Genomic DNA, 27,679 nt, shown 5'->3' with positions numbered 1-27,679 from the left:
TAATGTTTAGAAAGAAGTTTGGTGGCCTGCATTAATGGGTGAGAACATCATTTCCATTTTATCACTGAAAGGAGAATTCATTTGGATAACTTGGATTTTGAATAGCAAAACTCGACTGGAAGTTGGTAGTACCTGATCTCAAAGCTTCCTGATTATTTGTCTTTTGACAAACATGTATGTAATAAATATGGTATGACATGTTTCAAAGGCACTTTTTAACAGCGACTTACAAAATGTATAGCAACCTAAAATTGCACCCTGGTTTTAAAAATGCTGGCTTAAATGTGCAATAATCCATAGCACCTAATCAGATATTTGCTTTCTTTGTCTAGCTTGCACTAGAACAATCAAGGCTGATTGGTTAGTTACTATGGGTTATTTGCGCTTTGCAACTGTTATATTCATATAGAATTAGAAATATGTGGTTTGCAGATATATATATTTATTTTTTTGTATTAAACATATCCTGCATACATACTAGTACTTATATTCTGTACAAGCACTCCATATTCATACCATCCTATTTGTTTTACTGTTCTCTTGATTATATTCTCTCTCGTGTGTCATCCTCTGTCTCTTCTCCATGTTCTCTCTCCTCTTGTGGGTACTGCTCAGAATCTTTACACCTGCAGGGTATGTACAGCATGTCAGGAAAGGATTAAAGTGCTTCAAATTCCCAAAGGAGCAGGGAGAGTCTCATTCCTTTACCAATCTCATCAGAGTGCATGGATAACTCTTTATGCCATAAGCAACTGAATTACTTCTCATCTCGTACATCAACTTATTAGTCTTATATACAGAAGGTTTATTACATTATTAAAATGCATAATTGCATATGACAGTATACCAAACAGATCTTTAAAAAAAAGTGCATGTATCATTTTCATTACTCAGGGTTTTTTGTGATGTGTTTGTATTAATCTGTCAGTTAGTGCACTGTATTTATATGAATGTCTTAATTGCAGTGTCTGGTAAAGACAGAACATTTACTACATAGCATACCTTATCCTATGTGGTTTTATAACATTCTGTATAGAAGTGCATGAAAACGCATCAGCATTTTTCTGACTTGTTTATTATCTTGATTGTATTGCTCAGGAGGATAAAATGTGGGAATCTAGAGTAAGAATTTTCATTGTTGTTTGCATTGCTTTTTTTGTGGTTGGTGAGGAGTGGTGGGTGATACTGCATAGGTGTCTGGGGAAAAGGATGGAGGTTTATGTCATCATGCCTTTACATGAAACACGAGGGTGTAGATTGAAGGCTGAAGAAACCTGAAATTCAAAAATAATTATCTGTATATTTGTTTAAACATTCCTATATCATGACCAACCTTTTAAGGGATATCTCAACAAACATCAGGTAGTGCCATGGATGCCGGGTGTATTGTCTACAGTGTATTGCATCTTTGTACAAAGTTCCATCAGATGATGCAGTTTACTCCAGGTTTGGGTTATAACAAAAATATACCCATGATAATGGTATTAAGAAATTTAGTAAAACAACAATATATATATAACTGTAAATATCTGTTTAGTAGAAAGCGTTGTTGTCTCGCTCTGCTCTCTCTGCGACCGCCCTCCCTCATCGTACTCTCGCTCTGCGTCCGCCCTCCCTCCCTCGTCGTCCTCACTCCCTCGTCGTCCTCCCTCGTCGTCCTCTCTCCCTCGTCGTCCTCCCGCTCTGCGCCCGCCCTTCCTCCCTCGTCGTCCTCCCGCTCTGCGCCCCCGCCCTTCCTCCCTCGTCGTCCTCCCGCTCTGCGCCCGCCCTCCCTCGTCGTCCTCCCGCTCTGCGCCTGGTTTACCTTCCTCGTCGTCCTCTCGCTCTGCACCCTCCCTCCCTCGTCGTCCTCTCGCTCTGCGCCCTCCCTCCCTCGTCGTCCTCTCGCTCTGCGCCATCCCTCCCTCGTCGTCCTCTCGCTCTGCGCCATCCCTCCCTCGTCGTCCTCTCGCTCTGCGCCATCCCTCCCTCGTCGTCCTCTCGCTCTGCGCCTTCCCTCCCTCGTTGTCCTCTCGCTCTGCGCCCTCCCTCCCTCGTCGTCCTCTCGCTCTGCGCCCTCCCTCGTCGTCCTCTCGCTCTGCGCCCTCCCTCGTCGTCCTCTCGCTCTGCGCCCTCCCTCGTCGTCCTCTCGCTCTGCGCCCTCCCTCCCTCGTCGTCCTCTCGCTCTGCGCCCTCCCTCCCTCGTCGTCCTCTCGCTCTGCGCCCTCCCTCGTCGTCCTCTCGCTCTGCGCCCTCCCTCGTCGTCCTCTCGCTCTGCGCCCTCCCTCGTCGTCCGCTTGCTCTGCGCCCTCCCTCCCTCGTCATCCTCTCGCTCTGCACCCTCCCTCCCTCGTCGTCCTCTCGCTCTGCATCCTCCCTCCCTCGTCGTCCTCTCGCTCTGCACCCTCCCTCCCTCGTCGTCCTCTCGCTCTGCACCCTCCCTTGTCGTCCTCTCGCTCTGCGCCCTCCCTCCCTCGTCGTCCTCTCGCTCTGCGCCCTCCCTCGTCGTCCTCTCGCTCTGCGCCCTCCCTCATCGTCCTCTCGCTCTGCACCCTCCCTCGTCGTCCTCTCGCTCTGCGCCCTCCCTCGTCGTCCTCTCGCTCTGAGATAGAAGAGAAGACAGAAGAAATAGAAGAGAGAAAGCCAAGTATGGTAAGTAAAGAAACTGAGGGTAAGGTGAAAGGAAACAGCAACAGGGGCGAACTGAGGATTGTCGGGGGGAGGGGAGGGGGTTTCCCCCCGACCCAAAAAAAAAACACACCCCCCGCGAGAGCTGCTGTAGTATACACTACAGCACCGCCGCGGACGCTTCTTTCACAGCGCCGTGGCTGCTGTATAGGACAGTGCAGCTATAGCGGCCACTTAGTTAGCGCAGGGGGGGGGGTTTCTGGAGACTCAGAAAGCCCCCCTGCGTGCGCCACTGCGCAGTGGAGGGGCAAAAGAATGAAGGATGGGGCAGACAGTGAGGATGAAGAGGTGCAGACAGTGAGGATGAAGAGGTGCAGACAGTGAGGATGAAGAGGGGCAGACAGTGAGGATGAAGAGGGGCAGACTGTGTGTGTGTGGGTGAAGAGGGGCAGGCAGTGTGTGTGGATGAAGAGGGGCAGGCAGTGTGATGATTTGTGTACATGTTGTTTTTACTTTGTTTGATCTTATTCCTCTTAATATTAGCTGTAAATTATTCTTTGACAGAAATATAATTGAAAAATATATAAAAATATTCTTTTCCCTTGGATTTATGTATATTATTTTTGCAAACAACTTACTAAGTATTTCTGTCCTGACCTAAATACTTATTACGTTATTTTGACTCAAATACCTAAAAAAGGGACTGCTCTGTAATTATTTTGGAGGGGTGCCTTGAAAACAATTATAGAGCCTCTAAGGGTGTCGCGAACTGAAAAAGTTTGGGAACCACTGGATTATTGGCTGCCACATGCATCCAGGAACTGACACAGTCTTGCAATGAGGAGATAATTGTGATCGTATATCGATACAACCTATTGTGGCAAATTACTAATTTGAAGACTCCAGCCCTGAGATTCTCCCTCTTCCTGGCAGGTGTTTGAAGTGTGCTGGATGTTTTCAGGGTGGTAGACTGCTTGCATTGCATGGCTTACACATCTCTTTGTGCACTGCTTTGCATGGAGGTCATGTTTTTAACAGGAGGAGCAGCTAAATTGTCCTCAGTGCAATATATACACCAGTGTCTGATTCACTGTGTACAGCATTGCATAATATGACTGGCGCAATAGAGGTAAAGATAATAATATAGAACCTGACTGATTTAAATTAAGGACTTCAGAATAGTTTCAATGTCTTGCACATTTTATGGTCACTAAATATTTGCATCTGGCATGCCTCATATGTGTTCTTCTCCACAAAGACTTTCCTGTCCTAAACTGAAGATTAATGTTACTTTCATAGACATTAGAGTTATTTTGTAGAACATGTTTCAATTTTAAATGAATAAATATCTCTAGTAGATTCAGGTGTCTTGTAAATAAATTTATGTAGAATATACTTCTTGTTGTTTTTATTGTGTTCAATGTTTATTAGCAATAGGTTTTTTTTCACAATGAATAGTATGGATCTCTGGCATTGTATTTTACAGTCCTTTAAACACGTATAGTTTATTCATATGAGACATCAGATTGAATCAGATCTTATGTATTTAATGCGCTGGAATCCCTTCCAACTCCCAGAATAATGCTTGCCCAAGCAAAAAAACTGCCTTTCGCACGCTTACAGTAAATGTTTTCAAATATATATAAGTATTTTTAAATCAGTTTTCCCTTTTGTATTAATTTTAAGTGCACTTATAATATATGCACTCACTCCTAATTACTTACTAATGCATGGATATGAGATACTACAATTCCCATGCACACATGTAGGAATTTGTGTTCTGCAGAGACATGTCAAACAATTGTTTTTACTTGCACACAATTTTCTTTTGGTGCACATTTTAAATATATTTGTGTATTCTAGGTGTGAATAGTTAAACATAAGCAGCCAATTCTGCCTCATAGTTACAAGAGTTTAATATCAATATTCTTCTCATTCCACAGTAATCCAGATGACCTAGTCATTGATAAGTTGAATATTGCTGACGACAAATGTACAAAGGGAAACCATCCTTGCAACATTGGCTCTGAAGATGCATCACAAGAACAGAGTTCAGTTGCAACGTGTATCACAAGCACACAAGGTTCTTGTAAAGACAAGAGGTGAGTATAGGATCCATAGATAAACTGTACTAGTGGTGGAAATACTAGGTGGTGCAGTGGCTATGGGTTTGGCGCATAAACAGTGAAGCCAAAATGGGGCTTCTTTACGCATGTACCAGTCCCTGCATATGCTCAGAGGAGCATTTGGCTGCAGAATTGGCATCGCTGTTTTACCCAAAAAATGTTCCTATGTAGCTCGGTGATAGAATGTTATTCCCCTGAAGAGAAATGTATTATTTATTTAAAGCACTTTACATAACACTATTTCTCCTACATCCTATCTGGGGGACACTACTACCTTGGGGTTGAATTGAGGGCACAGGAGGTGGGCACTTAATAGTTACAACTTCTGATATACAAGCTCCTCCTTCTCCCACTCCCATTGTAATTTAGCCCATGAAGTTGAGCTGTTTTTTATGGGCAGCCCTGTTAGGGTCATTTACTTTATTTTTCTTTATTGGTTTTATTTTATTTACTTGCATATTCTGCATTTCCAAAATTCTGTACTCACACTCTGATGTGTGTGCTGATGCAGGAGGAGGTGATGCCATTTTGGCATCTCACCTTTCTCCTTGTGCCCCCACTTAGAGGGATTACACTCCTCTGGAGGGCTATCACTGCAGGAATTATTGTGCACCAGTGGAGACTCCATTTTAGCTGGCACTGTTCAGTGCTAGCATTTTCAAAATGACTATTGCCAATAGAGTGGGACAGTAACTTTATATTCCCCCCGCTCCAAAAATCTAAAAAATCTAAAGGACTTGTTTGGAGCTGCAGTTCCTGGCTTCCAGGTTTATATGTAGTGGCCAGGCGGTACACTTAGGGTAGATGCCACTAGTAGTATAGCAAGCAACAGAACATGTCTAATTAACAGAAGGCTCCATTTGTTCCGGGCTAATTGCTGAGGAAACCCCAAGCCAATGGTTACTCAGGCCTGGGCGTATGTACCTACTGGTAAAAGCCTGCCAGAGAAATATCAATCTCTGGAGGAGCTGCTACTGTCAAGATATGTGCCCCTCAAGTTATATTGCTTGTGTTTGCTTACCTGCTGATGGGATGAAGCTCCTCTCCTCAAGGGCTCCTGTTGCTGTCTGAAAACCTGGGTGCTAAGTACCTCCTTCTTCCCTAAAAAGAAAAATATATTTACTTTGTAAATCCCCTATATTTTGTGTGTGTGATTTTATTTTTTATTTTATGTTTTGGGAGGGGGGGAGGGGGAGGGGGAGTGTGTTGTTACAGATTCAGTTCCTCGGCTTTCTAGTGAGTTTACTCTACATCTTTTACTTATATCTGAGGAACCTTTGTTGGGGAATCTACACCAGAATTTAGATACTTAGGTAAGATTCTGTCACTGTCTGTTTGGTCTCGCTGTACCTTTCATACTATGTTTGAAAACAGGACCAGTTTAAGGCCAAAACTGGATAATAGAAGTCTGTTATGTATTTGACCTATTTTAGGTGCCAAACAGAAGGCAGGATCCAGATGCACTGTGTGCACCCTGCGAAGCAGAGGACCATGACTTACGCATGCCTGAGGAAAAGCAGCTGAGATTGCAGAACCTGATTGGGCAATATCCCTTACTCAGTCCATTGCTGAGCTGACTAGGCTGGTCAGTGTAAATCCTTCTTTTCTTCTCTGTGAGGTTGCGCTTGTACCAGACTATGTCACTTTAGAGATTGTAACCCAGGTTGCAACAGGTTCAGCGGCTATGGCCCAGGCTGAATTAACGTGGGGCAAGACACTGGAAAAAACTGTTAGGATTAGATTGGATGTCTTCCTCATTGGGAACTTCAAGCAGTGTTTCCAATGCTCATAGACCAAATAAGCACCAGCAGTCTTTTCTGGGTTGGCTAGGTGACAATTCTGACTCAGAATTCTCTTTGCATGAAGAGGAGGGCTTTTGGCTGATTCAGATCCAGAAGATCTAATTGGATTAGAGAGCAATTTATTTGGAGATCAGGACATTCACAGTCTGGTTATGGCAGTCTTTCATGCTTTAGAAATGTTAGATGTGTATGATTCTCCGAACTGCTGAGTCAATATTATTTAAAAGAAAGAAGAATAGAGTGGGGTCTCTTCTTTCTCATATTTCTGAGAGACACATGGGCTAAGCTTAATCTGCGCAAGTTTCCTTTGATGTATCCTTTACCTGATGCGGACATGGCTATGTGAGAACGGTCGCCGAAGGTGGACACACCTGTGGCTCATCTCTACCAAGTCTCCCACAGTTGTGGCCCTCAGAAGCTTATCAGTTCTTCTCTGCATGAAGATGATCTGATCTCCACCTTCAACTCGGTTCAGAACACCAGGTTCCACTCTCAGATGTTTTAGCTACATTTTGCCAAGAAGTGGTTTAGATTTAGCATTCGGTTGGATTTCCGGTTTATCTCGCTGTCCCCAGAGAAGCACTGGTCTCTCAGATGGTTGAGAGCAGACAACTTGATTAAGGGCTGCCCTTTTTCCATCCTCGACTGGCTGTTTTACGTAGGACAAGGCTTGGGTGGCAGTGACTACATATTTTGGCTTGCTGGGTTTTTGATCCACCTGCAAAGTAAAGGATGAGCACTCTGACAGGGGCCCAGTTGGTTCTGAAGGGCAAGCCTGTCTGCAACGCCTCAGCTATGGCATACATAAATCATCAGGGAGGAACCAAGAGCTCCCCAGTGATGAGGGAATCCTGACATTGGAGAAGTGTTTTCTGACAGTGATTTTGGCAATGTTTGTTTCCCTGTGTGTGGAGAATTGGGAGGAGGACTTTTGGAGCAGGGACTCCACTCTCCCAGGAGAGTGATTTCTTTATACTATGGAACCACAACTGAATATTAACATTAAAAATGTATGAAAAATCACCACTAATCAAAACTATCCCGAAAACACAATTCAGCCAATGAGTATATCAACCCTCAATGAAAGAGACTTCAGCTTCTCACAGTAACCAATCTAGACAGAGAGACCATACTAAAGAAATCATACAAGGGTAAAGAAGATGCTGGGAAGAGACTGGAAATGACCTCTCCGAACCTAAAGTGAACAATTATGCAGAAATGAACATTTCAAAAGTGCCGATTTAAATGTTGCTTCTGTTATGGATCATTATAAACAATTTACTTTGACTTCTGTAGAAAATAATTCACTACCCCAATCTAGCAGAGCGAACTCCGCACAAGAGGTTAGATGTAGTTGCAGTGTCGACAGTCACAATATCTACACTATAATGTTGACACAGTTAAAAGGATGACAGTCAGAATGTTTACATGTTCATAAGGTCGACACAGTTAAAAGGTCGACATGTAAAATGTAGATATCATAAAGGCAAAAGTAAAAATGTTTACATAAAGCATTATATTTAAAACTGCAATATATGTAAAAAAACAAGCAAAAAAAATAACCCCTATTATTACCCCACACAGTGGGCATTGGGTGTGGGGTAATAATAAAGTTTTGATAGTAAAAAAGCATTTTGTTCCAGGTGCATTAAATGTCCCACCATAGCTGCCAGGACATGCTGGAGAGACAGATCACTCTCATCATAAAAATATATAAAAAATATCAAATTGTATCAAATTAGTCTTACACAAACGGGTAAATGATGTATCGTCGTGTATGTATGTATATATATATATATATATATATATATATATGTGTGTGTGTGCAAAGTAAGTATGTTCATTTTTGTCAATCAACAAAATGCAAAGTAAATCACCAGATGAGATCTAAATCAAATCAATATCTGGTGTGACCACCCTTTGCTTTCAAAACAGCATAATTTCTTCTGGGTACACTTGCACACAGTTTGTGAAGGAACTCTGAAGAAAGGTTGTTCCAGACATCTTGGAGAACTAACAACAGATCTTCTGTGGATGTAGGCTTGCTGAAATCCTTCTGTCTCTTCATGTAATCCCAGACAGCCTCGATGATGTTGAGATCAGAGCTCTATGGGGGGCCATATCAGCACTTCCAGGACTCCTTGTTCTTCTATACGATGAAGATAGTTCTTAATGACTTTGGCTGTATGTTTGGGGTCGTGGTTCTGCTGCAGAATTAAGTTAGAGACAGTCAGATGCCCCCCTGATGGTATTGCATGATGGATAAGTACCTGCCTATATTTCTCAATATTGAGGACACCATTAATCCTGACTAAATCCCCAACTCCATTTGCTGAAATGCAGCCCCAAACGTGCAAGGAATCTCCACCATGCTTCACTGTTGCCTGCAGACACTCGTTGTACTGTTTTCCAGTCCTTCTGCGAACAAACTGCCTTCTTTTACGGCCAAATATTTAAAATGTTGACTCATCAGTCCATAGCACCTGCTGCAATTTTTCTGCACCCCATGTTGTCGTGTATAGTTGAGTTTTTACTTGGCCTTGTTTCCACATTGAATGTTGGCTTTTTGGGCGCAATTCTTTCATGAAGACCTCTTCTGGTCAGACTTCTCCGAACACTAGATGGGTGTACCTGGGTCCCACTGTTTTTTTTCCAGTTCTGAGCTGATGGTACTGCTGGACATCTTCTGATTTCAAAGGCAAATAAGCATGATGTGTATTTCTTCTGATGCACTTTTTCCTTGGCTGACCACTGCGTCTTTGGACTTCAACGTTGCTTGTTTCTTTGTGCTTCTTCAAAAGAGCTTGAACATCACATCTTGATACCCCAGTCTGCTTTGAAATCTTTGCCTAAGATAGACCTTGCTGATGCAGTATAACTATCTTGTGTCTTGTTGCTGTGCTCAGTCTTGCCATGGTGTATGACCTGTGACATGAAACTGTCTTCCACAACCTTACCTTTGCAGCAGAGTTTGGCTGTTTCTCACCCAGTTTTAAGCCTCCTACATAACTGTTTCTGTTTCAGTCAATGACTGTCTTTCAACCTACATATGAAAATGATGATCATTATCACCTGTTTGATATGACTGGTTAATCATACACTTGACTTTAATCCTACAAAATCCCTGATTTTGTGCAAGTGTACCTAGAAGAATGGATGCTGTTTTGAAGGCAAAGGGTGGTCACACTAAATAATCGATTTGATTTAGATTTCTCTTCTGTTCATTCACTTTGCATTTTGTTAATTGATAAAAATAAACTTAACACTTTTGTTTTTGAAAGCATTCTTACTTTGTAGCATTTTTTCCACATCTGCCTAACACTTTTGCACAGTATATATAATTATATATATATATAACAAGTTAACCCGAGCATGATACTCATGCATTTTTTTGTCAAATAATGTCAGTATACCAAATTTCGGGTCATTCGGATGAGCCCTTTCTGAGAAAATAGTTTTTTCCACAGACACACACACACTAACACACGCCGCTACACATGCAGGGGCGGATCTAGAAAATGTTTGTTCCCCGGGGGGATGTTAGGGCGGGGAAATTTAGGCCCCGCCCCCTTTCCGACTTCTGAGGCTGCCGGGGGCTGCACAGTATGTGCAGGTCCGCTCGGCAGTGACAGGCAGGGACAGTGTGCTGCCTGGCTGCTCTGATTGTCTTTAAAACACAATCAGAGCAGCCGGGCAGCACACTATCACTGCCAAACGGACCTGCACATACTGTGCAGCCGTCGGCAGCAAACCCCTGCTAGGGGGGGGCGATTGCCCCGATCGCACCCCCCTGGATCCGCCACTGTACACATGTGTGTTCATGAGGTAAAATTACCTCACGAAAATGAGTTTGACCCCTCAACTCGTCAATAATGTCAGTATACCAAATTTCAGCCCTTTTTGAGGTTTTTTTTCCACACACACTAAGAATTTAGTAGGTCAGTTAACCCGTGCATGATACTCATGCATTCTAGTCAAATCAAGGTACTTAAGGTGTTAAAAACTCCCCACTGTCACCCCCGGCAACCACCAACCACTCCCAACTGTCACTTTTCCTTCAAGAAATATATAGGTCAGTGTATAACTCTGCCCAGCAGGTGGCGCTGCAGCTTGGGTTTTTTTTTTTCCGCACACAGACAGACTAACACACACCACTAGACATTTATATTATAGATATTGTGGGGTAATCAGGGGAGATAGGTACCATCTCCTGGGGTAGATGGTGAAGAACAGTAGCAATAAGTTACTTGAATGCAGGGTTTGTCTGTCCGGCACTTACTTAAACATTTGCGGAGGCGCTCTCTCCTCTGCAGGACCTTTATGTCCCACACATAAATCAAATATGTATTATTGCTCACTACAGCAGAGTGTCTCAGGAGGCAACTAACCGCCTCCTCAGGTGTGAGACAGTGATTGAAGCAGAGCTGCAACCTTTCAACAGGCACGTGTCAGGTGCAGCTCCTAATCAGTTTGCTGTGAGGCTGCAGACCAGAAGACCCGAACTGGGCCTTTTGCATGGAGTCCACCCTGCTCTCTCCATACAAAACCCTTAACAGCTTTTCCTGAAGTTGAACACACTCTTTTGGATGCTGCTTCCTATACATAGCAATCTCCCTGAGTTTAAAAGCATGCGAGTCAGACAGCTGATGTATATGGGTTTTCAAATTGGGGGACCTGTCTTTCATGTCTCCCTGCTTGATTTTTCACAATGACAAGGCAGTCTTGCACACAACTCTGCTGTTTCAACCTAAAGTGGTGTCAGTTTCCACCTTAATCAGGAGATTGACATTCCCTCTTTAAAGGGGTCTGGTTTTTCAGGTGACTAGGAACAGCTGGTTGTGTGGATGTGGTCAGAGCTCTTAGGATTTTCCCGGACAAGACTTATGGTGTTTGAAGGACTGACCTGTTACCTGGTTCTATATGATAAGCAGATGTGGGGCTGGCCTACATATATACCTAGTTTTTAGGTAGAAGGATCAGGTTCACCATTCAGCAGGCGTACTCTAGTTCTGGGTTGCCGATTCCAAAATCTGTCTCTGCTCACTACACTAGATCACTGAATGCTTCTTCAGCTACATGTCACAGGGCTTTGGGATGACCAGCTATTCCAGGCAGCTACCTGGACTTCTGTCCACACATTTACCAAGTTTTACAATTTTCATGTTTTCGCATCTATAGATGCTAGTTTTGGACGACTAGTTTTGCGTTTAACTATGCCTGTGCATTCCCTCTATGTCCTAAAGTGGGCAGCTTTGGAATGTTCCCAAGATTGCAGTGTCCCCCAGATAGGATATAGGAGGAAAGAGGATTTTTGTACTCTTTGTTAAATCCATTTCTCCCGAATTCATCTGGGGGGATACTGCGTTCCCACCCTTTATGTTAAGTGTCCAGTTCTTTTGTTTGTTTGAACTGTGTGTTTGTTTAGTATTCTTGTGTTTACCCTCTCCTTTGAGGCTTTGCAAGTTATGAACTGAACTTTGCAAGGTGGGTCTCAGAAGTTTTAACTATGCTAACCCAGCTACTGTACCCTCACCTGAACCTCAAGGTAGTAGTGCCTCCCAGATGTATTTGAAGAAATGGATTTAACAGCAAGTTCAAAATTTTGCAAGCTGTGTAGAAGGTTAGACATTCAACAAGCCACATGTTTGCAGTTTTATTAGGCCAACAATTTGAATGTAAACAGTATTCTTATGTCAACAACTTAGATGTAGACAGTATTATTACTCCGACAGTCAAAAGGTGGACAGTATTATATGGATATTTTAGTAGACCTACTAATACTGTCCACATTAAAACATTAAATTTTTCAACCTAATAATACTGTCTACATTTGAATTGTTGTTCTTATAATACTGACAACATTTGAATTGTTGACCTACTAATAATGTCCACATTCGAACTGTTGCCCTAATACTGTCTACATTTGAATTGTTGTTCTTATAATACGTATAATAATAATAATCTTATAAGACATTTATGAAAATACAGTTGGCCAGTGGTTCCCAAACTTTCTCAGTTCGAGGCACCCTTAGGGTCACCATAATTTTTTAAAGGCACCACTAAGCCAAAATAATTACCTGGTAGTCCCGTTTTTTAAGTAGTTGGATCAAAATGACATAAGATGTATTTAGAACCCTTCACCACCACATTGTGCCCTTCAATATATAACTCTGTGTCCCCCTCTTTGCCAGCTCACACTCTGTGTCCCCCTCTTTGCCAGCTCACACTCTGTGTCCCCCTCTTTGCCAGCTCACACTCTGTGTCCCCCTCCCCTCCTTCAGCGTCTCTCTCTCTGTGTCCCCCTCCCCTCCTTCAGCGTCTCTCACTCTGTGTCCCCTCCTTACTGACACTGTCGGACGTGATGACATCATGCCCGGTAGTCAGTGAGGAGGAGGATTCGGCACTGGAAGTTCTTTTCTCTTTCATCCAATCTGGGGGACACTGCTACCATGGGGTTGTATGAGGGCACATGGAGTTGGCACTTAAATAGTTAAACTGTTAATGTAACTGTTGACAAAAGCTCCTCCCCTCTGCAACCCCTGAAGCTCCTCAGTGTTATTTAAGTGCCCAAGGAGTTGGGCTGTTATCTGCAGTACTTGCTGTTAGTTAAAATAGATTTTCTTTTATTTATTCTTATTATTGTTTATTTTTACTTAAGACAGGGTAAATGCTGTAAGCAGCACCTACACCCATAGAACTAAACGGAGCACCACTCCGTCCATTTCAATTACGCTGGAAGATTTCTTCAGTTAGAGGCAGTGACAACCGCCGTTGACGAGGCTGACACTGATTTCTCCTGACAGGTCCGCACTGCCTCAGGCATAGAGCGTTGTGCCCTGATCAGTGAGCGGCCATTACAAGGAGATACCAAGGCGGAGGGGGGAACTTGGATCTCACTGGCCAGAAAAAGGAGAGAGCAAACAGTGCAGGGAGTGAGAGCAGAGCTCCCCCCACAACACCTAAATGAGAGGTGCACAGTTTACTGCTCCCCTCACAGAAGACGGGGACATCAGCTATTACATTACAGCGGCTGGCTCCTTCCCTCTTCATCCTCATACAGGCATTGGGTCCTCAGCAGCTAAGTACCCCACTGGGAAATAACTAATTAATGGGGTTCCTTGTTGTAATAGAGAGAAAACTGTTATAGATCTAACTACAGTTTAGAGTTTTATTATAGAAGGCTCTAAAGTTAATGCAGACAGTATTTTACATGAGTGTTCAGTTAAATTATTCTGAGACGTTCATTTTAGTAACCAGATATTAATTTCTATACTGTTTTGATGCATTAGCCAGGGTCAGAACAAAAGTGGTTCTACTATCTATTATCTCTATGGTGTGATTGTTTATGGCCTGTCTGTTTTCCTTTTAAATAATAACACATACATTTTACTTGACAGATACAAGTACTATTATACACATATAGTGGTTAAAACCTGAGGAGGAGCATGTCATTTTCAAATAGGACTGCTCCCCCTACGCAAATTGGTATGTTCCATTGGAACCAGTGCAGGAGAAGTGACAGTTGGAGACAGTTAAACAAACTCCTGAGCAGTTTTACCTCAGACACTGTGTGGTCCTCATGGCATCTCGACGAAACCGCTAGGTGCCCAGGTTCTGCTCAGGACCAGAGACCCCTTGGCGTGCACAGTGGATGTCATGAACATGATATGACATCAGACACTGCGGAATTTCAGTGATCCTGATTGCACCCGATTGGCCATGTCGAGCCTGTTATGCGGACTTACTGCGCATGACAGTTTGTAAAGACGACTTCTGCATCGCATCTGCAGTGAGAGTTTCTGGACTTTGGGCTCTCTTGTTGTTCAACTTATCAGGAATACACTGACGGGTATTCCATGCCCGTCAGGCAGGCTTATTTCGGTTCTGATCGGCCTGTACTTGATCATGTCGCCGTGCATTTCCTCAGTTCTGGGGAGAACCTCTTGGGCTGCGCGCAACGTTGCATTGGCAGATTAACTCTGTCTTGCGCCAACCAGGTTCTCTGTCCACACTTTACCTGGTTTTACCGTTTTCATGTTTTTGTGTCTCATGATGCAAGTTTTGGCCACAAAGCTTTGCAGGACAGATTGACAGAGCTGTCCCTCCCTCAAAGAGCTACTTTAGAATGTCCCCATGATAGCAGTGTCCCCCAGATTGGATGAAAGAGAAAAGAGGATTTTTGTATTGCGCTAAATCCTTTTCTCTGATTCCATCTGGGGTACACTGCGTTGCTGCCCTTCGCTTTTCTGTTGCTTTTGTTGGTTGCATGCTATTCTGTTTCCCTTCCTTGGGGCTTTTCAATTACACTGAGGAGCTTCAGGGGTTGCAGAGGGGAGTAGCTTCTGTTAACAGTTTAACTATTTAAGTGCCAACTCCATGTGCCCTCATACAACCCCATGGTAGCTTTGTCCCCCAGATGGAATCAGAGAAAAGGATTTAACGTAAATACAAAAATCCTATTTTTTTTTTTCTTTGGGACACTTTGGGAACTGCTGCAGTTGGCTATGTACACAGAACTTTTGGGTTACAAATGTGTGTGTGTGCCAATTTTAAACCAAGCACATGAAATAAACACAGTTGGAGTGAAATTTGCATGGCTGTTATGTTTTTGCAGCATGTATATTTCATTTCCTATTTGTTTACCCAGAAATCTTGTTTTCCTAAGCAGGAGTAGCTTATTTGCCTATTGTCCTTAGGGAGTAGCTTAATTGTATCTTTTATTTCTTTAAATTTTTTCAGTGAGCCTGTCTCTAGTGCTTTACATGCTGACCAGTAAATTGTATCCTGTACTGAAGATCCCTAGCGAGTAAAATCTCTAACTTTTTAGGTCCATATTCTGTGTTAGCATGAGCCTGTGTATCGCTCTTAATAATAGCGTTTAAAGCATTTACTCAAAGTGATGCCATGTAAAGGGCATTATCCATAAGTTTATTCCACTCTTTAATTATTAACTAATGGGCCACCTGAAACCCCTATAAGTGATTATTATTTTTTTTTTGTTTTCTGTGGTCTGAAATATTTTTTATATGCATATGTTGCAGTTGGGCGCCTGATATAAAATGATGTTGTTTTTTTTTATAAGTAGTGTATAACTATATGGCTATGTGTATATTGGTGCATCAGTTTCTTTTGCAGCATTCATGCAGCAAGTTGCAGTTCTCTATGCTGTCATGTAAGCTCTATGCCGTGCTCATATGCAGCGAGTATGCATATATTTGTGTCCCAAATTCAGATACTGCAAGTTTTACTAGCAGGACACCAGTTATGTGCTTTGAGGTATTGCTTATTATTTGTGTAATATTATTTTGTTTTACAGTCATGGGGATATTGCCTTAAATCCTGAAACCACATTAAACGGGCCAGCATGACACAACTACAACTCCAAACTACATCTGGTGTGAGGCAGTCCTCTTACTGCCATGGACCTATGTGCAGATGCAGAAACATCTAATTTGTTTGGAGTACTGTATGCCAATTAAGAGAGTACTTACAGGAAAAGAAGAAAAGTGGTAGACGCAGCAAACTAATTTTGAAATTGTTGACAACTTGAAAATGTGGGGTTTGTGTGTAAGACAAGTCCCCAGTAAATACTCTGAAAGGAATCCTGCCTCGTGCTTATGCAGCTTCTTCCATATTCTTTTGTCGTCATGCCTATCTCGCTACAGCAGAAAGATATACAGGACAGCTGGGAAACAAACATAGATACTGGTGATTTCCTGTCTGAAATTACTTATGATTTTAAGCAATAATCCTCCAAATTTTATTGCAGATGCTCTTACATGCTTCTTACTGCTTGCACATGTGACCTCTTCCCAGTAGTATGGAACAGTCCTTTAGACCACAAGCAGGTCCAGCGTGTGGCAAGAATACTGTACATATACTGGTACAGACGGGTGACATTCTTATTTGTTGTTTCCATGCACTTTACCTTATGATCCTTATCAAGCACCTTTGATAATGAAAAAGGATTGAAAAGCATTTTAGTTCTGTATGTTTTTATGAATAATGACCTCTGTTAGGTATGCTTTGTATTTATCAGGTAAAATTGCAGTCTATACTAAGCAAGATCTGACAATGATCAGTTCAACCACATCGACCTAAACAGATATTGCTCAGTCAGCAAATTTCCTTCTCCCAGAGTAAGAACATCTCACACTTATCTCAGCTAGCACAGTTTACATGCAGCATCTTAACTGCCCTCAGTCTCATAATACTGTATGTGCAAAGAAACAGTGTACATTAGAAAGCGAAATGACAGGTAAATGCAGAGCAATGATGGAACTAAAGAGCAGGGTATATGCAAGACCTGATTCATTTCTGACTTTCAGTGTTGCACATTCAGATATACAATCTACATTTCCTGTTTGCTCAAAATCAAAAGCCCATTTAGATACCGCTAGGGAGTCCCTTTGTCATAAAACATTGCTTTGAGTAGGGATGTTCTTAACCTCTGTATATAAGCACTGACCCATCTTATTGCAGTTATTCAATTCATCTTCAGCTTTCTATGTAGTGTGTGTCATATTTTTTCTTCATCACAGAGTACCATTCAGAGTAGGGTATAATGTGTTATGGAGGGGCATTCTTAAAAACAATGTCTAAAAATATTTGCAACAGAGTATTTTTACAGTACTCTAAACAAGTATTAAAAATACAAAGTTTTTAATGTATTTATTTTTTTCTGAAGAAAATGTGGCATAATTTACATTTTATTTTTTATTTTATAGTGTGTGTTGTTTTCTGGGTCTTTTTCCCCTCATATTTAGATATATGGTCAAGGGGCTTTTGAAGCACAGTTGTTATTGTTTAATGGTTGCTAAGCAATGCATTTTTTTTTTTTCAAGCTCTTTAAAAATGCAGAATTATTTTTAAGAATGCCACCCTAAACATCAGCCTGTGCCACATACTGTTTTAACCTCTACTGTTCTCATGTGGCAGTTTTTATGTTGCAGGTGCTTATTTTTATAATTTTCTTTATCTTTAAAATAGACATCTTGCTCTTAATTGAATTTGTTTTTTCTTCTAAATACACATGTATGTCATTTGTTGCTTCTCTTATTTGGCCAGTGATGTTCATTAAGAACCATATGAAATCCAAATCCAGCTAGAGTAAAACAATTAAAACAATACGTCTATTTAGTTGTTTTTGAAAAGAAAATAGGACAAACATGACTATTGAGTACCTTACTATTTAATTGCAAATACTGTTACAAATTCTGTTCCTTACAGTCTGTATGAGCATAGTAGGGGCTTCTAATGTAATATATATCCTACAGTCATGCTTTGCAAATATTTGTGCCATGAAAAGTCTATTCGAAGGTATGTCACATAATAGTTGAAGATTGCATTGTTTGTTTTTCTTAGTGCACCTTATGGCTAGAAATAATTTCTAAAAACAGGCCAATATTTAACATAAAACATGCGCAGGCAAAAGCACTACCAGTCTGGTTCATAGACCCAGCAGAACCAAGAAAGTAATATACACTGCTTATCGTTACCTTATATCCCACTAAGGCTTTTGTTTAAAAGTATTCTATCCGGCTCATTAGACATCTGAAGCTTCTCTCTCATATTAGAACTTGTTTACCAACATTGCATTAAGTGGCAGGATTTACACTAAACAATAACCAATCCACCACTTTTAATATTGAACTTGCACTAGAGAGATAAAGCTGGTTGTTTCCTGTGCTTTAGTTAAGCTTCAGTGCAGTGTTAGCAAATGAGCCTTAGTCGGAGTCTAAATAACGTAAATAAGTTAATATTCCAGTAATTTTCACTGCCATGGCATCGTAGATCCTGCACATGTATAAATCATATAGTCCACACAGTGCATTTCTGCAGATCAACTCTGCAGTCACTATCTCCCTATTTAGTAGAGAAGCACCTCTTATCTAAAGTGCTACAAAGGGATGGAAGAATGCAGGATGGACATAAATACTTAAGTTATTTTATTTAGCTCAGTAATACATGTCCTTTAATATAATTTAATGTCAAACATTTGCTTTATTTTAAGGCAAGTATTGATTATATTGGGCTTTCATATAAGTGAACTAGACAAATGATTAGAGATTTGTTTTGTGCATGATATAAATATTCATATGATTTCCAAAATAGGTATTTTTAATTGTACTGCCATCTAACATAAATAACAAGGACATACCTGATTAAATCATGTTTCATACTTCAGTAAACTGAGCCACTGGCTGCATAGGAGCCATATCAATCTAGTATGTGAAGTGTTTTTATTGTAATTATGGAATTTTCCAGACGCGCCATATCACATTGTTTACTGTGGCAGTATTATTGTTTACTGTTGTACATCATGCCTAAAGAAAAGACGTGAATTTATTTTCTATTTCAGTCGTACATTACAGAAACCCCCTTTGTGTCTTTACAGACCTGTACCTGTATTGTTAAGCTTTTCAGTTGTTTAGATTTTTTTATTATGTACCCTTTGTTTCTTTTCTGACATTTTCTTTCATATTTATGTTGACTTTTATATAACCGAGAAGGAAGTAGGGTAATTGCAACAGTTCTAACTGGCTGGGTTTCTAACACAGTCATTTAGAAAAATAATTATTTTATATGTTAAAGAAACCAATCTAGTTTTATATGAAGATATCACATCCTCTTTGACACAAAACTAACTAAATGATTGACCTGTGCCATGTTGTGTATAACAAAAATAGGCATAGGCAACACCTGCAGTATGGCTGATTGTTAATACGCAATAGGCCACAAAGTGGAAAATACATAATCCCTGGGAAAACCTTAGGTATCTATTTGTTTCTGGATTTCTCTCAAAGATTTTGGTGTGGTCATCCCCAAATATATTATAAAGAATAGCAAGTAAAGGAGTTTGTTTTTTCACTTCTTTGATAACATTATATTTCTAATTGTTAGTCCTATTGTATGCTGTATGGCCTCAGTCTATAGCTTTGGCTAAATTTAATATAAACTATTTAAACATCCATTTCTATTTGAATGTACTGCCAAATTGACAATACCTTATTTAGTATTTTAAGCCATTGGTGTGGTTTTAGTTGGGATGGCAGAGCCATTCCATTGTTGACCTACATGGCAAAAGTATAATCCCAACATTCTTTATTCTGTACATATGACAATAAAACATGTATTTGATTATATTGCTGCCAAAAAATAAATCATATGTATCCTTTCTAAGGAATTTCTGAATAAATTAAGAAAAATGTTGGGATAGACTTTCAGGAGTTACTAGAAATAGAGTAATGTTCATGATCATTATTGTTTGGCAGTAATATTTACTATTCTACATCTCTTATGGCTGTTATGAGAAACATATTATGTAGATGTGGACAATAGTGGTACATTATACTTGTAACTTACAGCCTGGGTTTAATGATGCTGTTACTAATAATGATTTCTTCACATGGGCAGATTTTCATTGAGCTAAATATAATAAAGAGGACCCTGAGAGCCGCTTTACCCATTCTTATTTTTCAAAATGTTCTTTCAGTAAAGAGATTGACTCATAGAGAGGATGTAAAGGATCAGTGTTCACTGCAGTTTTCAAATTTAGGGGTTCCTTGTTGCTGACTCTGGAGGCTCCATTCCTTAGTAGCAACAACATCAAATAACTCTAACCTTCCAGAGGCATGGCCTCTTCCTCAGATGCCAACATTCATTAGTGCAAACACCGTATATTCACTAACCAGTGAGTTCATTTGGATAATTGCATATTTGTCCTTGTGAATATATTTCAAAAGTAAATAATTGTGAAAATAATTCACACACACAAATTATAAGATAATTTCCTAGACATAGCCTGAGTGTATTCCTTGACCCCGTTGTTACAGTTTGTAAGGGATGATATTGTATCTTGGATTTCTGCAGTATTAAGTGCACCATGATTTGTATATTATATAGTAATCTGATTGCAAGGTTGTATATGTGGACGGTTTATTGCCTCCCACACTTATCTAACATTTTTTGGAAGCAGGAGATGAAGATTGCGTATCTTAGTAAAATACACCTTAAAAAAAATGAAATTAAACACAAATACCTGTTAAGAATAGTAATTTTGTACTAGTCTTCCACAAAGTACTATATATGTTTAGAATAGAAAACTTGAATACAATCATTGCTCATTTCTGATGATTCAGTAAATGCAGAAAACTATTCACAGTGACTCTGTACCTATATATATTCCTTAGTTTCCTTTAGAAAGAAAACATAGTAATGCATTCTCACCTGCCATGTTCATGTGCTGTGAAACAATCATCCTTTTTGTGAGATGTGTACACAGTGCATTTAACTTGTAGTCTGTGCAAAGATTTGTTTGTAAGAAGTGGATTGTGTGCTTGCAGCTGGAAAGGTCTGCAGGCAGATTTTCTTTTTTCTTTTAGCATATATATTAATATGTGCATATATTATCAAAACAATCTAGAATGCATGAGGAATGTGCTGTGTTCAAACAGGTATCAAGAGGTTTCTAACTGACATGTTTTTTATTTTGAGTCTTCTGAAAATCGTGCATACTGCAGTCCAGATATTGTATGCATACGAAGAATATGCAAATGACTTGTCGACATGTGGCATTATATGTGTGATAATAGCTATTTGAGATAACTTTTTGCAAACTGGAATGTGCTTTTTTGGCCTAAACCTTGAGATCACATGCCTAGTGCTAATCTGACAGACAGAACATTATTCCCCAGAAACAGTGTGTTATGTGCAAGTATAGTGTACACATCTACATCCAATTTCAAATGGTAGGAAATATTTAATATTTTTATTAATGTTTTGGACAACTGGTACTTTTTTTTTTTAATTACATTTCCTACTGATAGGGTTTTGATATGTAGTGCAAAGCACACTTGAGATTTATGTTAAATCTGTAAAGTGAATAGCAGTCTATAATTTGAATTGTTCTGCAAATGCTGTGCACAATAATAGGGGCACAAAATATCTAAACTTGGCAATAGGCATTACAACTACTGCTAGGCCTGTTATACAATGCCATTGACAGAGGCAAAAGTGAGATCTGAATTGAATCATTTTGTTACTAGCTCTCTATTTAATCAGTGTAATGGTGCAAACTGTAATGTAATAATACTGACCTCCAGCAACACAGAAGGTAAACTGTGTGTGTTTCCAATGTTCTGTGTATGTATATGTGTATATACTTAGATAAAGATATATAGGATACATGTGTTCTGCCTATTTCCTTGTTCTATTTTGAGATATGTAATCTGTGCAACATATATGTTTCATTGTTAGTCCGTTGTTTGTGCTGCATCTTCAGTTCTCCTTTATAAATGGTATATTGGTTTAACGAGAGTCCCACACTCACAAACAACTATAAAAGGAGCGGGTGCAGAAGCTAAGGACTGACATTTTTTTTGAGAAGCTGAAGAGACTCTTCTCACCTATAGGGTCAGAACTCCAACCAACGTTTAAGATTTTTTTATTATTAAAATGGCTACAAGCACTACAATCATTAAGGGAAGGTGAGAAGTTTGTGCATACGGAGTATAATTATTACTATACTACATTATAGTAAATACATTTTAGTCAGGGCCTTAATGTCATAATTACACAGCAATCAATACAGTGGTTGTACCATAATGTAAATACAAATGAACATTTTATATCACCCCTCTTTTGTCTAAATTATTTGTTTTCTCAGCTCATTTCTAGGCTCATTCAGACATGCACAGTTAGGATCTTTTCCAGAATATTATATGCTGCAGGTTCTGGAGAGAATATGGACTCATGTAAGGTGATTTTAAATTGCTTTATATCAGGGATCATTGATCCCAATACATAATTGTATGGGCTGATTGTTTTTGGCACCACTAGAAATAATATAGCAGTAACCAAAATGATGCACAAATCGGGTGTTCATTATATCACAATATTTTGTCAGGTTGTTGTTTTCAACTGCACATATGTTTAGGTATGAAGAACAATAATTCCTACCTTAAGCAATTCAAAAACATTTTACATACATACACATTATTTCCAGAATGTGGCAATACTTTTATTCTTAAGTGTCAACTTGCTTAGCTGATTGAGTGAGCTGTTCCTAGATCTTTACTAATAAAGGCTCAAGGGGTGATTAAAAATACTGCTTGAAAAATTCATTGATTTCTACATAGTCTGATAAAACTCCTCTTTAGTATATAAGAGAATAAATTATTGCCTGGAAAAAGGTGCCCACATGAGCAATGATTTTTATTTTTATCACAAGATGATCATATTCAATGAGAAATATCTCTATATTATATTGTTCAGAAATATGATTGTTCAAGAACATTTTGATGAGCCAGTACTTGAATCGCTAATGTCAACAATCATAATTAAGCAATATTATTTCTGCAAATGCTCAACATTTCAAATGTATCATATTAGATAATTTATGTTTCTGTACAAATTGTTAAATGAAAATATTTGTGAACACATTGATTCAAATGTATACAATTGTGGGTACTTAAGGTTCAATAATAACCCAATATATGTTGATGAGAATCATTGTCTGACACTTCTTTTTCTACTATTTTTTCCCTGCCATATCCAATCTAATAACATAAGAAATGCCAAAGGCGCCATAGTATTTCAGTTAGGTTTAGGGGGAGGGAGAACGCAGGTGTGTCCGTACAGGAATGGAGTGAGAGGGCAAAGGGAGAAAAAAAGGGAAGCAGAGGAAGAAGACTCTTGTGATTGAGAGGTTGATCCAGGCTCATAATATAGAGTCCCAAGCACTTCAAATACTGGTATATTGATTAGAGTTATTGTCTATTATACTAGTAATGTGATCCAACTTGTATATTTGCCAAACTTTATTAATGAGAGCAGGTGGATCTGGTTTCTTCCAATTGTGCTATAAATCATCCAAGCGCCTTGTTTCAAAGTATGTTTTCAGAGCATCTTTATTTGGGAGTGGGAGGAGATAGTATAAGAGATTATGTTGAAGCAGCACTTGTGTAACTGTATTAATTGGGATATCAAGATCTAGGCAGAAACTCTCTTTTGGACACCAAATGTGGAACAGGGTACTTTTTTTCCACAATCTCGCCAGCAGAAGTTCGAAAAGCTAAGGAACTCTTAATGGAACCAAGTACCAGGGCTGTAACTAGGGCTGTGCGACAGGGGCGACCGCCCAGGGCGCAACGCTGAAGGGGGGCGCAATTTAGGAATATTTTAGGCTAATTTGGTTAAAATTGAGGGCTAGGGGGGCGGCATTTGTCTTTCTCGCCCAGGGCACTAGAATTCTAAGTTACGGCTCTGCCAAGTACCATTTGAAATAGGAGTTTATAAGAATTTTCTTTGATCCACATGGACATTGAGCTTTTAGTGACTTCTTCCCTGATACTGAACAAACCGCTGGTTTAGGAGTTTCTCTCATGTCCTCTTTCCATTGAAGTTCATGTGATTTCGTAATTGGTTGATCACATTTAAGTAAAAGGAGATCAGACCCATGGAGGGAAGACCTGCAGAAGCAGAGATCCTTCAGTGTGATTGGTTGGCAAGGGGATGCCTTGATTTTACTACTATAAAGGTGGCAAATCTGTAAATATTGATAGAAGAATAACAAATCTGTGCCTAAAAGATCCATACTGACAATGAAGAACATATCATGGTAACAAAGAAATATTGGTTCTGAATACAAATGGTAGTAAATAATTTTAATATTGTATTAATGGACAGTAAAAAACTATATTTTAACATATTCAATGGCCCGGCAGGGAGCCACCCCGAAGATTTCAGAAGGTATTCCCCCACTGGTCACAAGGATCCTGTGTATATACCAGAGTTTTGTACCAGATGGTATAAAAAAATATTTCCACACCTGTGTTTTAATCTGTGCGCTGAGAGAATTTCAATAAAACTTTCCCAGGTCTCAAAGAATATCTGCATGTTTTTTTCTTTTTATATTGAGGCATCTATCCAGTCCATGCGGAATGTGTAACATATTTTCTTCCTGATCAATGACACAGGGTGGTGGACAGTGTTTAATATCCACTCTGGGATATTCACATTTTGGACATAAGGGGTCCTCTGAAAGTCCGATTTGACATGGGTTTCAATTGATAAAGATGGGAATTGTTGTAACCACTGCACCAGTCCTGTGTTCAATGTTTTGTAGTCTAATTGTTCTCTTAGAATAGATAAAATAGATATAGTGGATGGATATTGCTCAGTGCAAGGGAAGGGGACTGTATAGTAATGTGTCAAAAGCATTGTCCCAATCCAGTTGGGAGAGTTTCTTTTGCCACCACACTAGCATAATGTTGGGCTTGTAAAAAGGCAATATTGAATGGAATGATGATATCGTATTTTCTCATTGGGGACACAGCGAGACATTGGGTATAGCAGGTGAACTAGGAGTTCAGGCACTTTATCATAACTTGTTTAAGAGTACACTTCTCCCCTACTTTGTCCCTCCTTTCTGGAAGCAGACTCAGTTTTTTTTTTTTAAAGTGCATAATAGTAGGGCATGTGTGTATGAGCTCCTGCCTGTAAATGATAGATATCTTTATAGAAAATTCTTATTTAGGTGACAGCACAGGGACCCTCCTTAAGGCCAAGTGTGTGAATAGCCTGTCTGCTTCCTTCACTCTGAGTCTCTGCGTAGGGTTGTACAGCCTGTTTCCTCTACTCACCTCTACACTGGAGCTGCAGGTAGTCAATCAGTGTGATCTTCACAAGGAGTGGACAGATCTGTAGTGTGTACAGGTGACGGAACAGAACACTGCATTGTACGATTGGGCGGGAGTTAAACTGCACTCTCTCCTCCCATCCCAACTGACTTGCCAGCACTTTCTCTAGACACGAGCAGTGAGGCTGTGGCAGGAGAGCGTGCACGCAATTGCTCTTCCCAGGAGGCAATATTTATGCCCGGCGCTGCAGACAGCCGGGGCACACACTGAGAGTAGCTGTCTGCTGTGAGTTGCACTGCAGACTTTAAGATTATGTTGTATGGCTGCGCATGGAGGCGGACATTGTAGGGGCAGTCCTGGAGGCGGTAGTTTCCCTCACAGAGGCAGCCATTTCCTGGCATGGCTGACAGGCTTTTTGGTACTTTCTGCCCAGACTGATCGCATTGTGTCCTCTCCTGTTTGGTACCACCTTTATTTTATATATTAGGATGTTATAGCCTGGTTAACTGTTTTAACAGTGCTTTATGCTTTATTCAGAGTACTGGTGTCTATAGGTAATCGGCTAACTTGTTATAAGTAATTCTGGTTGATTGCAGGATTTATTTTAAAGAAATAAAACACCGCATATATTAATATCATGTCTGAAAAAGGGGTTTCCAAGGCTAAAGGGCCTGCAGCAAAGTCTGTACAACATTATACATGTGTGTGACGAAACAAGTCTGATAACACTAACCATTCTGTTTCTCGTTTCTCACATAATGTGGATTATAGCAAGTACTTTTTATAGCCCTTTCTTTTGTTCCCCAGCTCACCAGACTACAACTGCATTGTCTATTTACATGTGGCTAAGGGGACATTGTAGCTCAGTAAATATGTGTATTGTATATTGATGACCTGGCAGTGAGGTTTTTATTCATTGTCTTTAAAGTGAAGACAGGGGGTTATGGGTAGGGATCAGGTTGAAAGATACTGGCGGGGCTAAACTAATTAGTGTCCATTGTTCTCAGAAGACTATTCCAGACAAGCCATCTAGCAGGGGAGGTTCTGTGGAAGGCCAGCTCATCTTCATTCCCCTCTCCAACCCCCCTAGTCCAGCACTGACCAATGGTTAAGAAAAATAGACCCAGGGATTTGCCTAGGGAGGGGAAAAGACTGGAAATTTGACCCTAGATATAAAGAGCCACTTCAGGGAGAGAGGGGGTGTTCATTCTGGGATTTCATTCATGAAAGGTGTAGGATCTGGTTTTGAGTTGTCATTCTCTACTAGAGTCTACATATGCAGCTGAGAGAGATCCATGGGTTGTCAAGTCTGGACAGCCAGGTGACTGTAACTCCATAAGCTAGTGGAGTAAGGGAAAGATGATGTGGTAAACCTGGCTGGCATTTATTTACTGTGTGTACATAATAATCTAGTGTTGTTTTTATTACAATAAATGTACTTTTGTACTTTTCTAATTGCATTTGCCTGAGAGACTATACTATTCCTAGAAGGTACTGGGTAGACTTCCCTGGCATAGTGAGGCACCTGTGGGTTGCCAGCCAGCTTGAAGTGGGTAGCATTGGGCCTGAAAATCCGGTATCTTCACAATGTGCAAAATGTAATGTGAAATTATCTTGTGGACAGTCTGACTCGGACACCCTGTGTGCAATGTTCAAAGCTTAGTTCCGTGATCAGCTTGCGTCCGCTCCGGTGTTGCCAGCCCTGGAGGAGCTGGCTTTAGTTAGGCTGGTGCGGACATCTATCATCATCAACTAATTCCGAAGTGCGGTACAGTAAACTCACTTCAGTCCCTGTCCCATTGGAGCTTACAGTCTAAATTCCCTAACATACACACACAGACAGACAGAGAGACTAAGGTCAATTTGATAGCCAATTAACCTACTAGTATGTTTTTGGAGTGTGGGAGGAAATCCACATCTATAGCCGAGCTTACAAGGGTGATGTCACGGTCCACAGAGGTAGGTGATCTTCCTCCTTACTTAAATGCACCATTCACTCAGTCCTCACATCCTCTACCTCCTGTTAGTGGGACCCCCTGGGCAGAGACAGAATTGGTGGTATCCTTACCTGAATCCGCCCAGGGCTTGCACAGGCTTTTTCCTCCCTAGAGCGTCTGCTTACTGTCCCCCACAGGACTTCCAGTAAACGCTTGGTTCTTGACTCATTTCAGGCACCTAATCCCCCCCCATCTCAGCTTTTGGATAAGGTGTCTGAAGTCTGACAGAAGCCTAATAATTCCAGATGCCGGGTAGATTTTAATCTCTACCCATTCCCAGTAGAGGAATCCGTAAAATGTGATGGTGCAACTAGAATAGATCCTTCAGTAGCTCGCCCTTCCACTACCATGATTATGCCTGCGCAGGGCGCATTTTCACTCTGTGATCCTACAGACAGGAAATGTGACTTCCGGTCTGATTATGTGGTGGCAGATAGTTTGTTTTGACCCAACGTGGGCACAGCCTGGGTCAACAAGGCCATTCAGGTGTGAGCAGAGAAATTAGC

General features: G+C 40.6%; 1 protein-coding gene and 1 long non-coding RNA gene across 4 annotated transcripts in view; one reads left to right on the top strand and one right to left on the bottom strand.

Moving 5' to 3' along the window:
• The window catches only part of PPP6R2 (protein phosphatase 6 regulatory subunit 2), an 89,886-nt gene extending 65,462 nt beyond the window's left edge, over positions 1–24,424 (top strand). The window contains exons 23-26 of one of the 3 annotated variants that reach the window (XM_075208495.1): positions 616–633; positions 4,551–4,709; positions 15,852–23,633; positions 23,809–24,424. In XM_075208495.1, coding sequence (XP_075064596.1) covers positions 616–633; positions 4,551–4,709; positions 15,852–15,903 — 229 coding nt within the window. In that variant the 3' untranslated portion in view covers positions 15,904–23,633; positions 23,809–24,424. Of the gene's footprint in view, positions 1–615; positions 634–4,550; positions 4,714–15,851; positions 23,634–23,808 lie in introns of those variants that run through there. The other 2 variants (XM_075208496.1, XM_075208497.1) reach the window with 2 other exon arrangements.
• On the bottom strand, positions 470–20,847 carry LOC142152159 (uncharacterized). Its single transcript, XR_012691298.1, has 3 exons — positions 20,765–20,847; positions 5,755–5,834; positions 470–626 (listed from the first exon to the last, which is right to left on the bottom strand). It is a non-coding gene; the product is annotated as an uncharacterized LOC142152159 (long non-coding RNA).
• Positions 24,425–27,679: the final 3,255 nt, after the last annotated feature.

The sequence above is a fragment of the Mixophyes fleayi genome, chromosome 4, assembly GCF_038048845.1.
Source record: "Mixophyes fleayi isolate aMixFle1 chromosome 4, aMixFle1.hap1, whole genome shotgun sequence".
Classification (NCBI taxonomy): Eukaryota; Metazoa; Chordata; class Amphibia; order Anura; family Limnodynastidae; genus Mixophyes; species Mixophyes fleayi.
The sequence above is the reverse complement of the archived record's forward strand: the minus strand, read 5'-3'. Positions and strand labels throughout refer to the sequence as shown.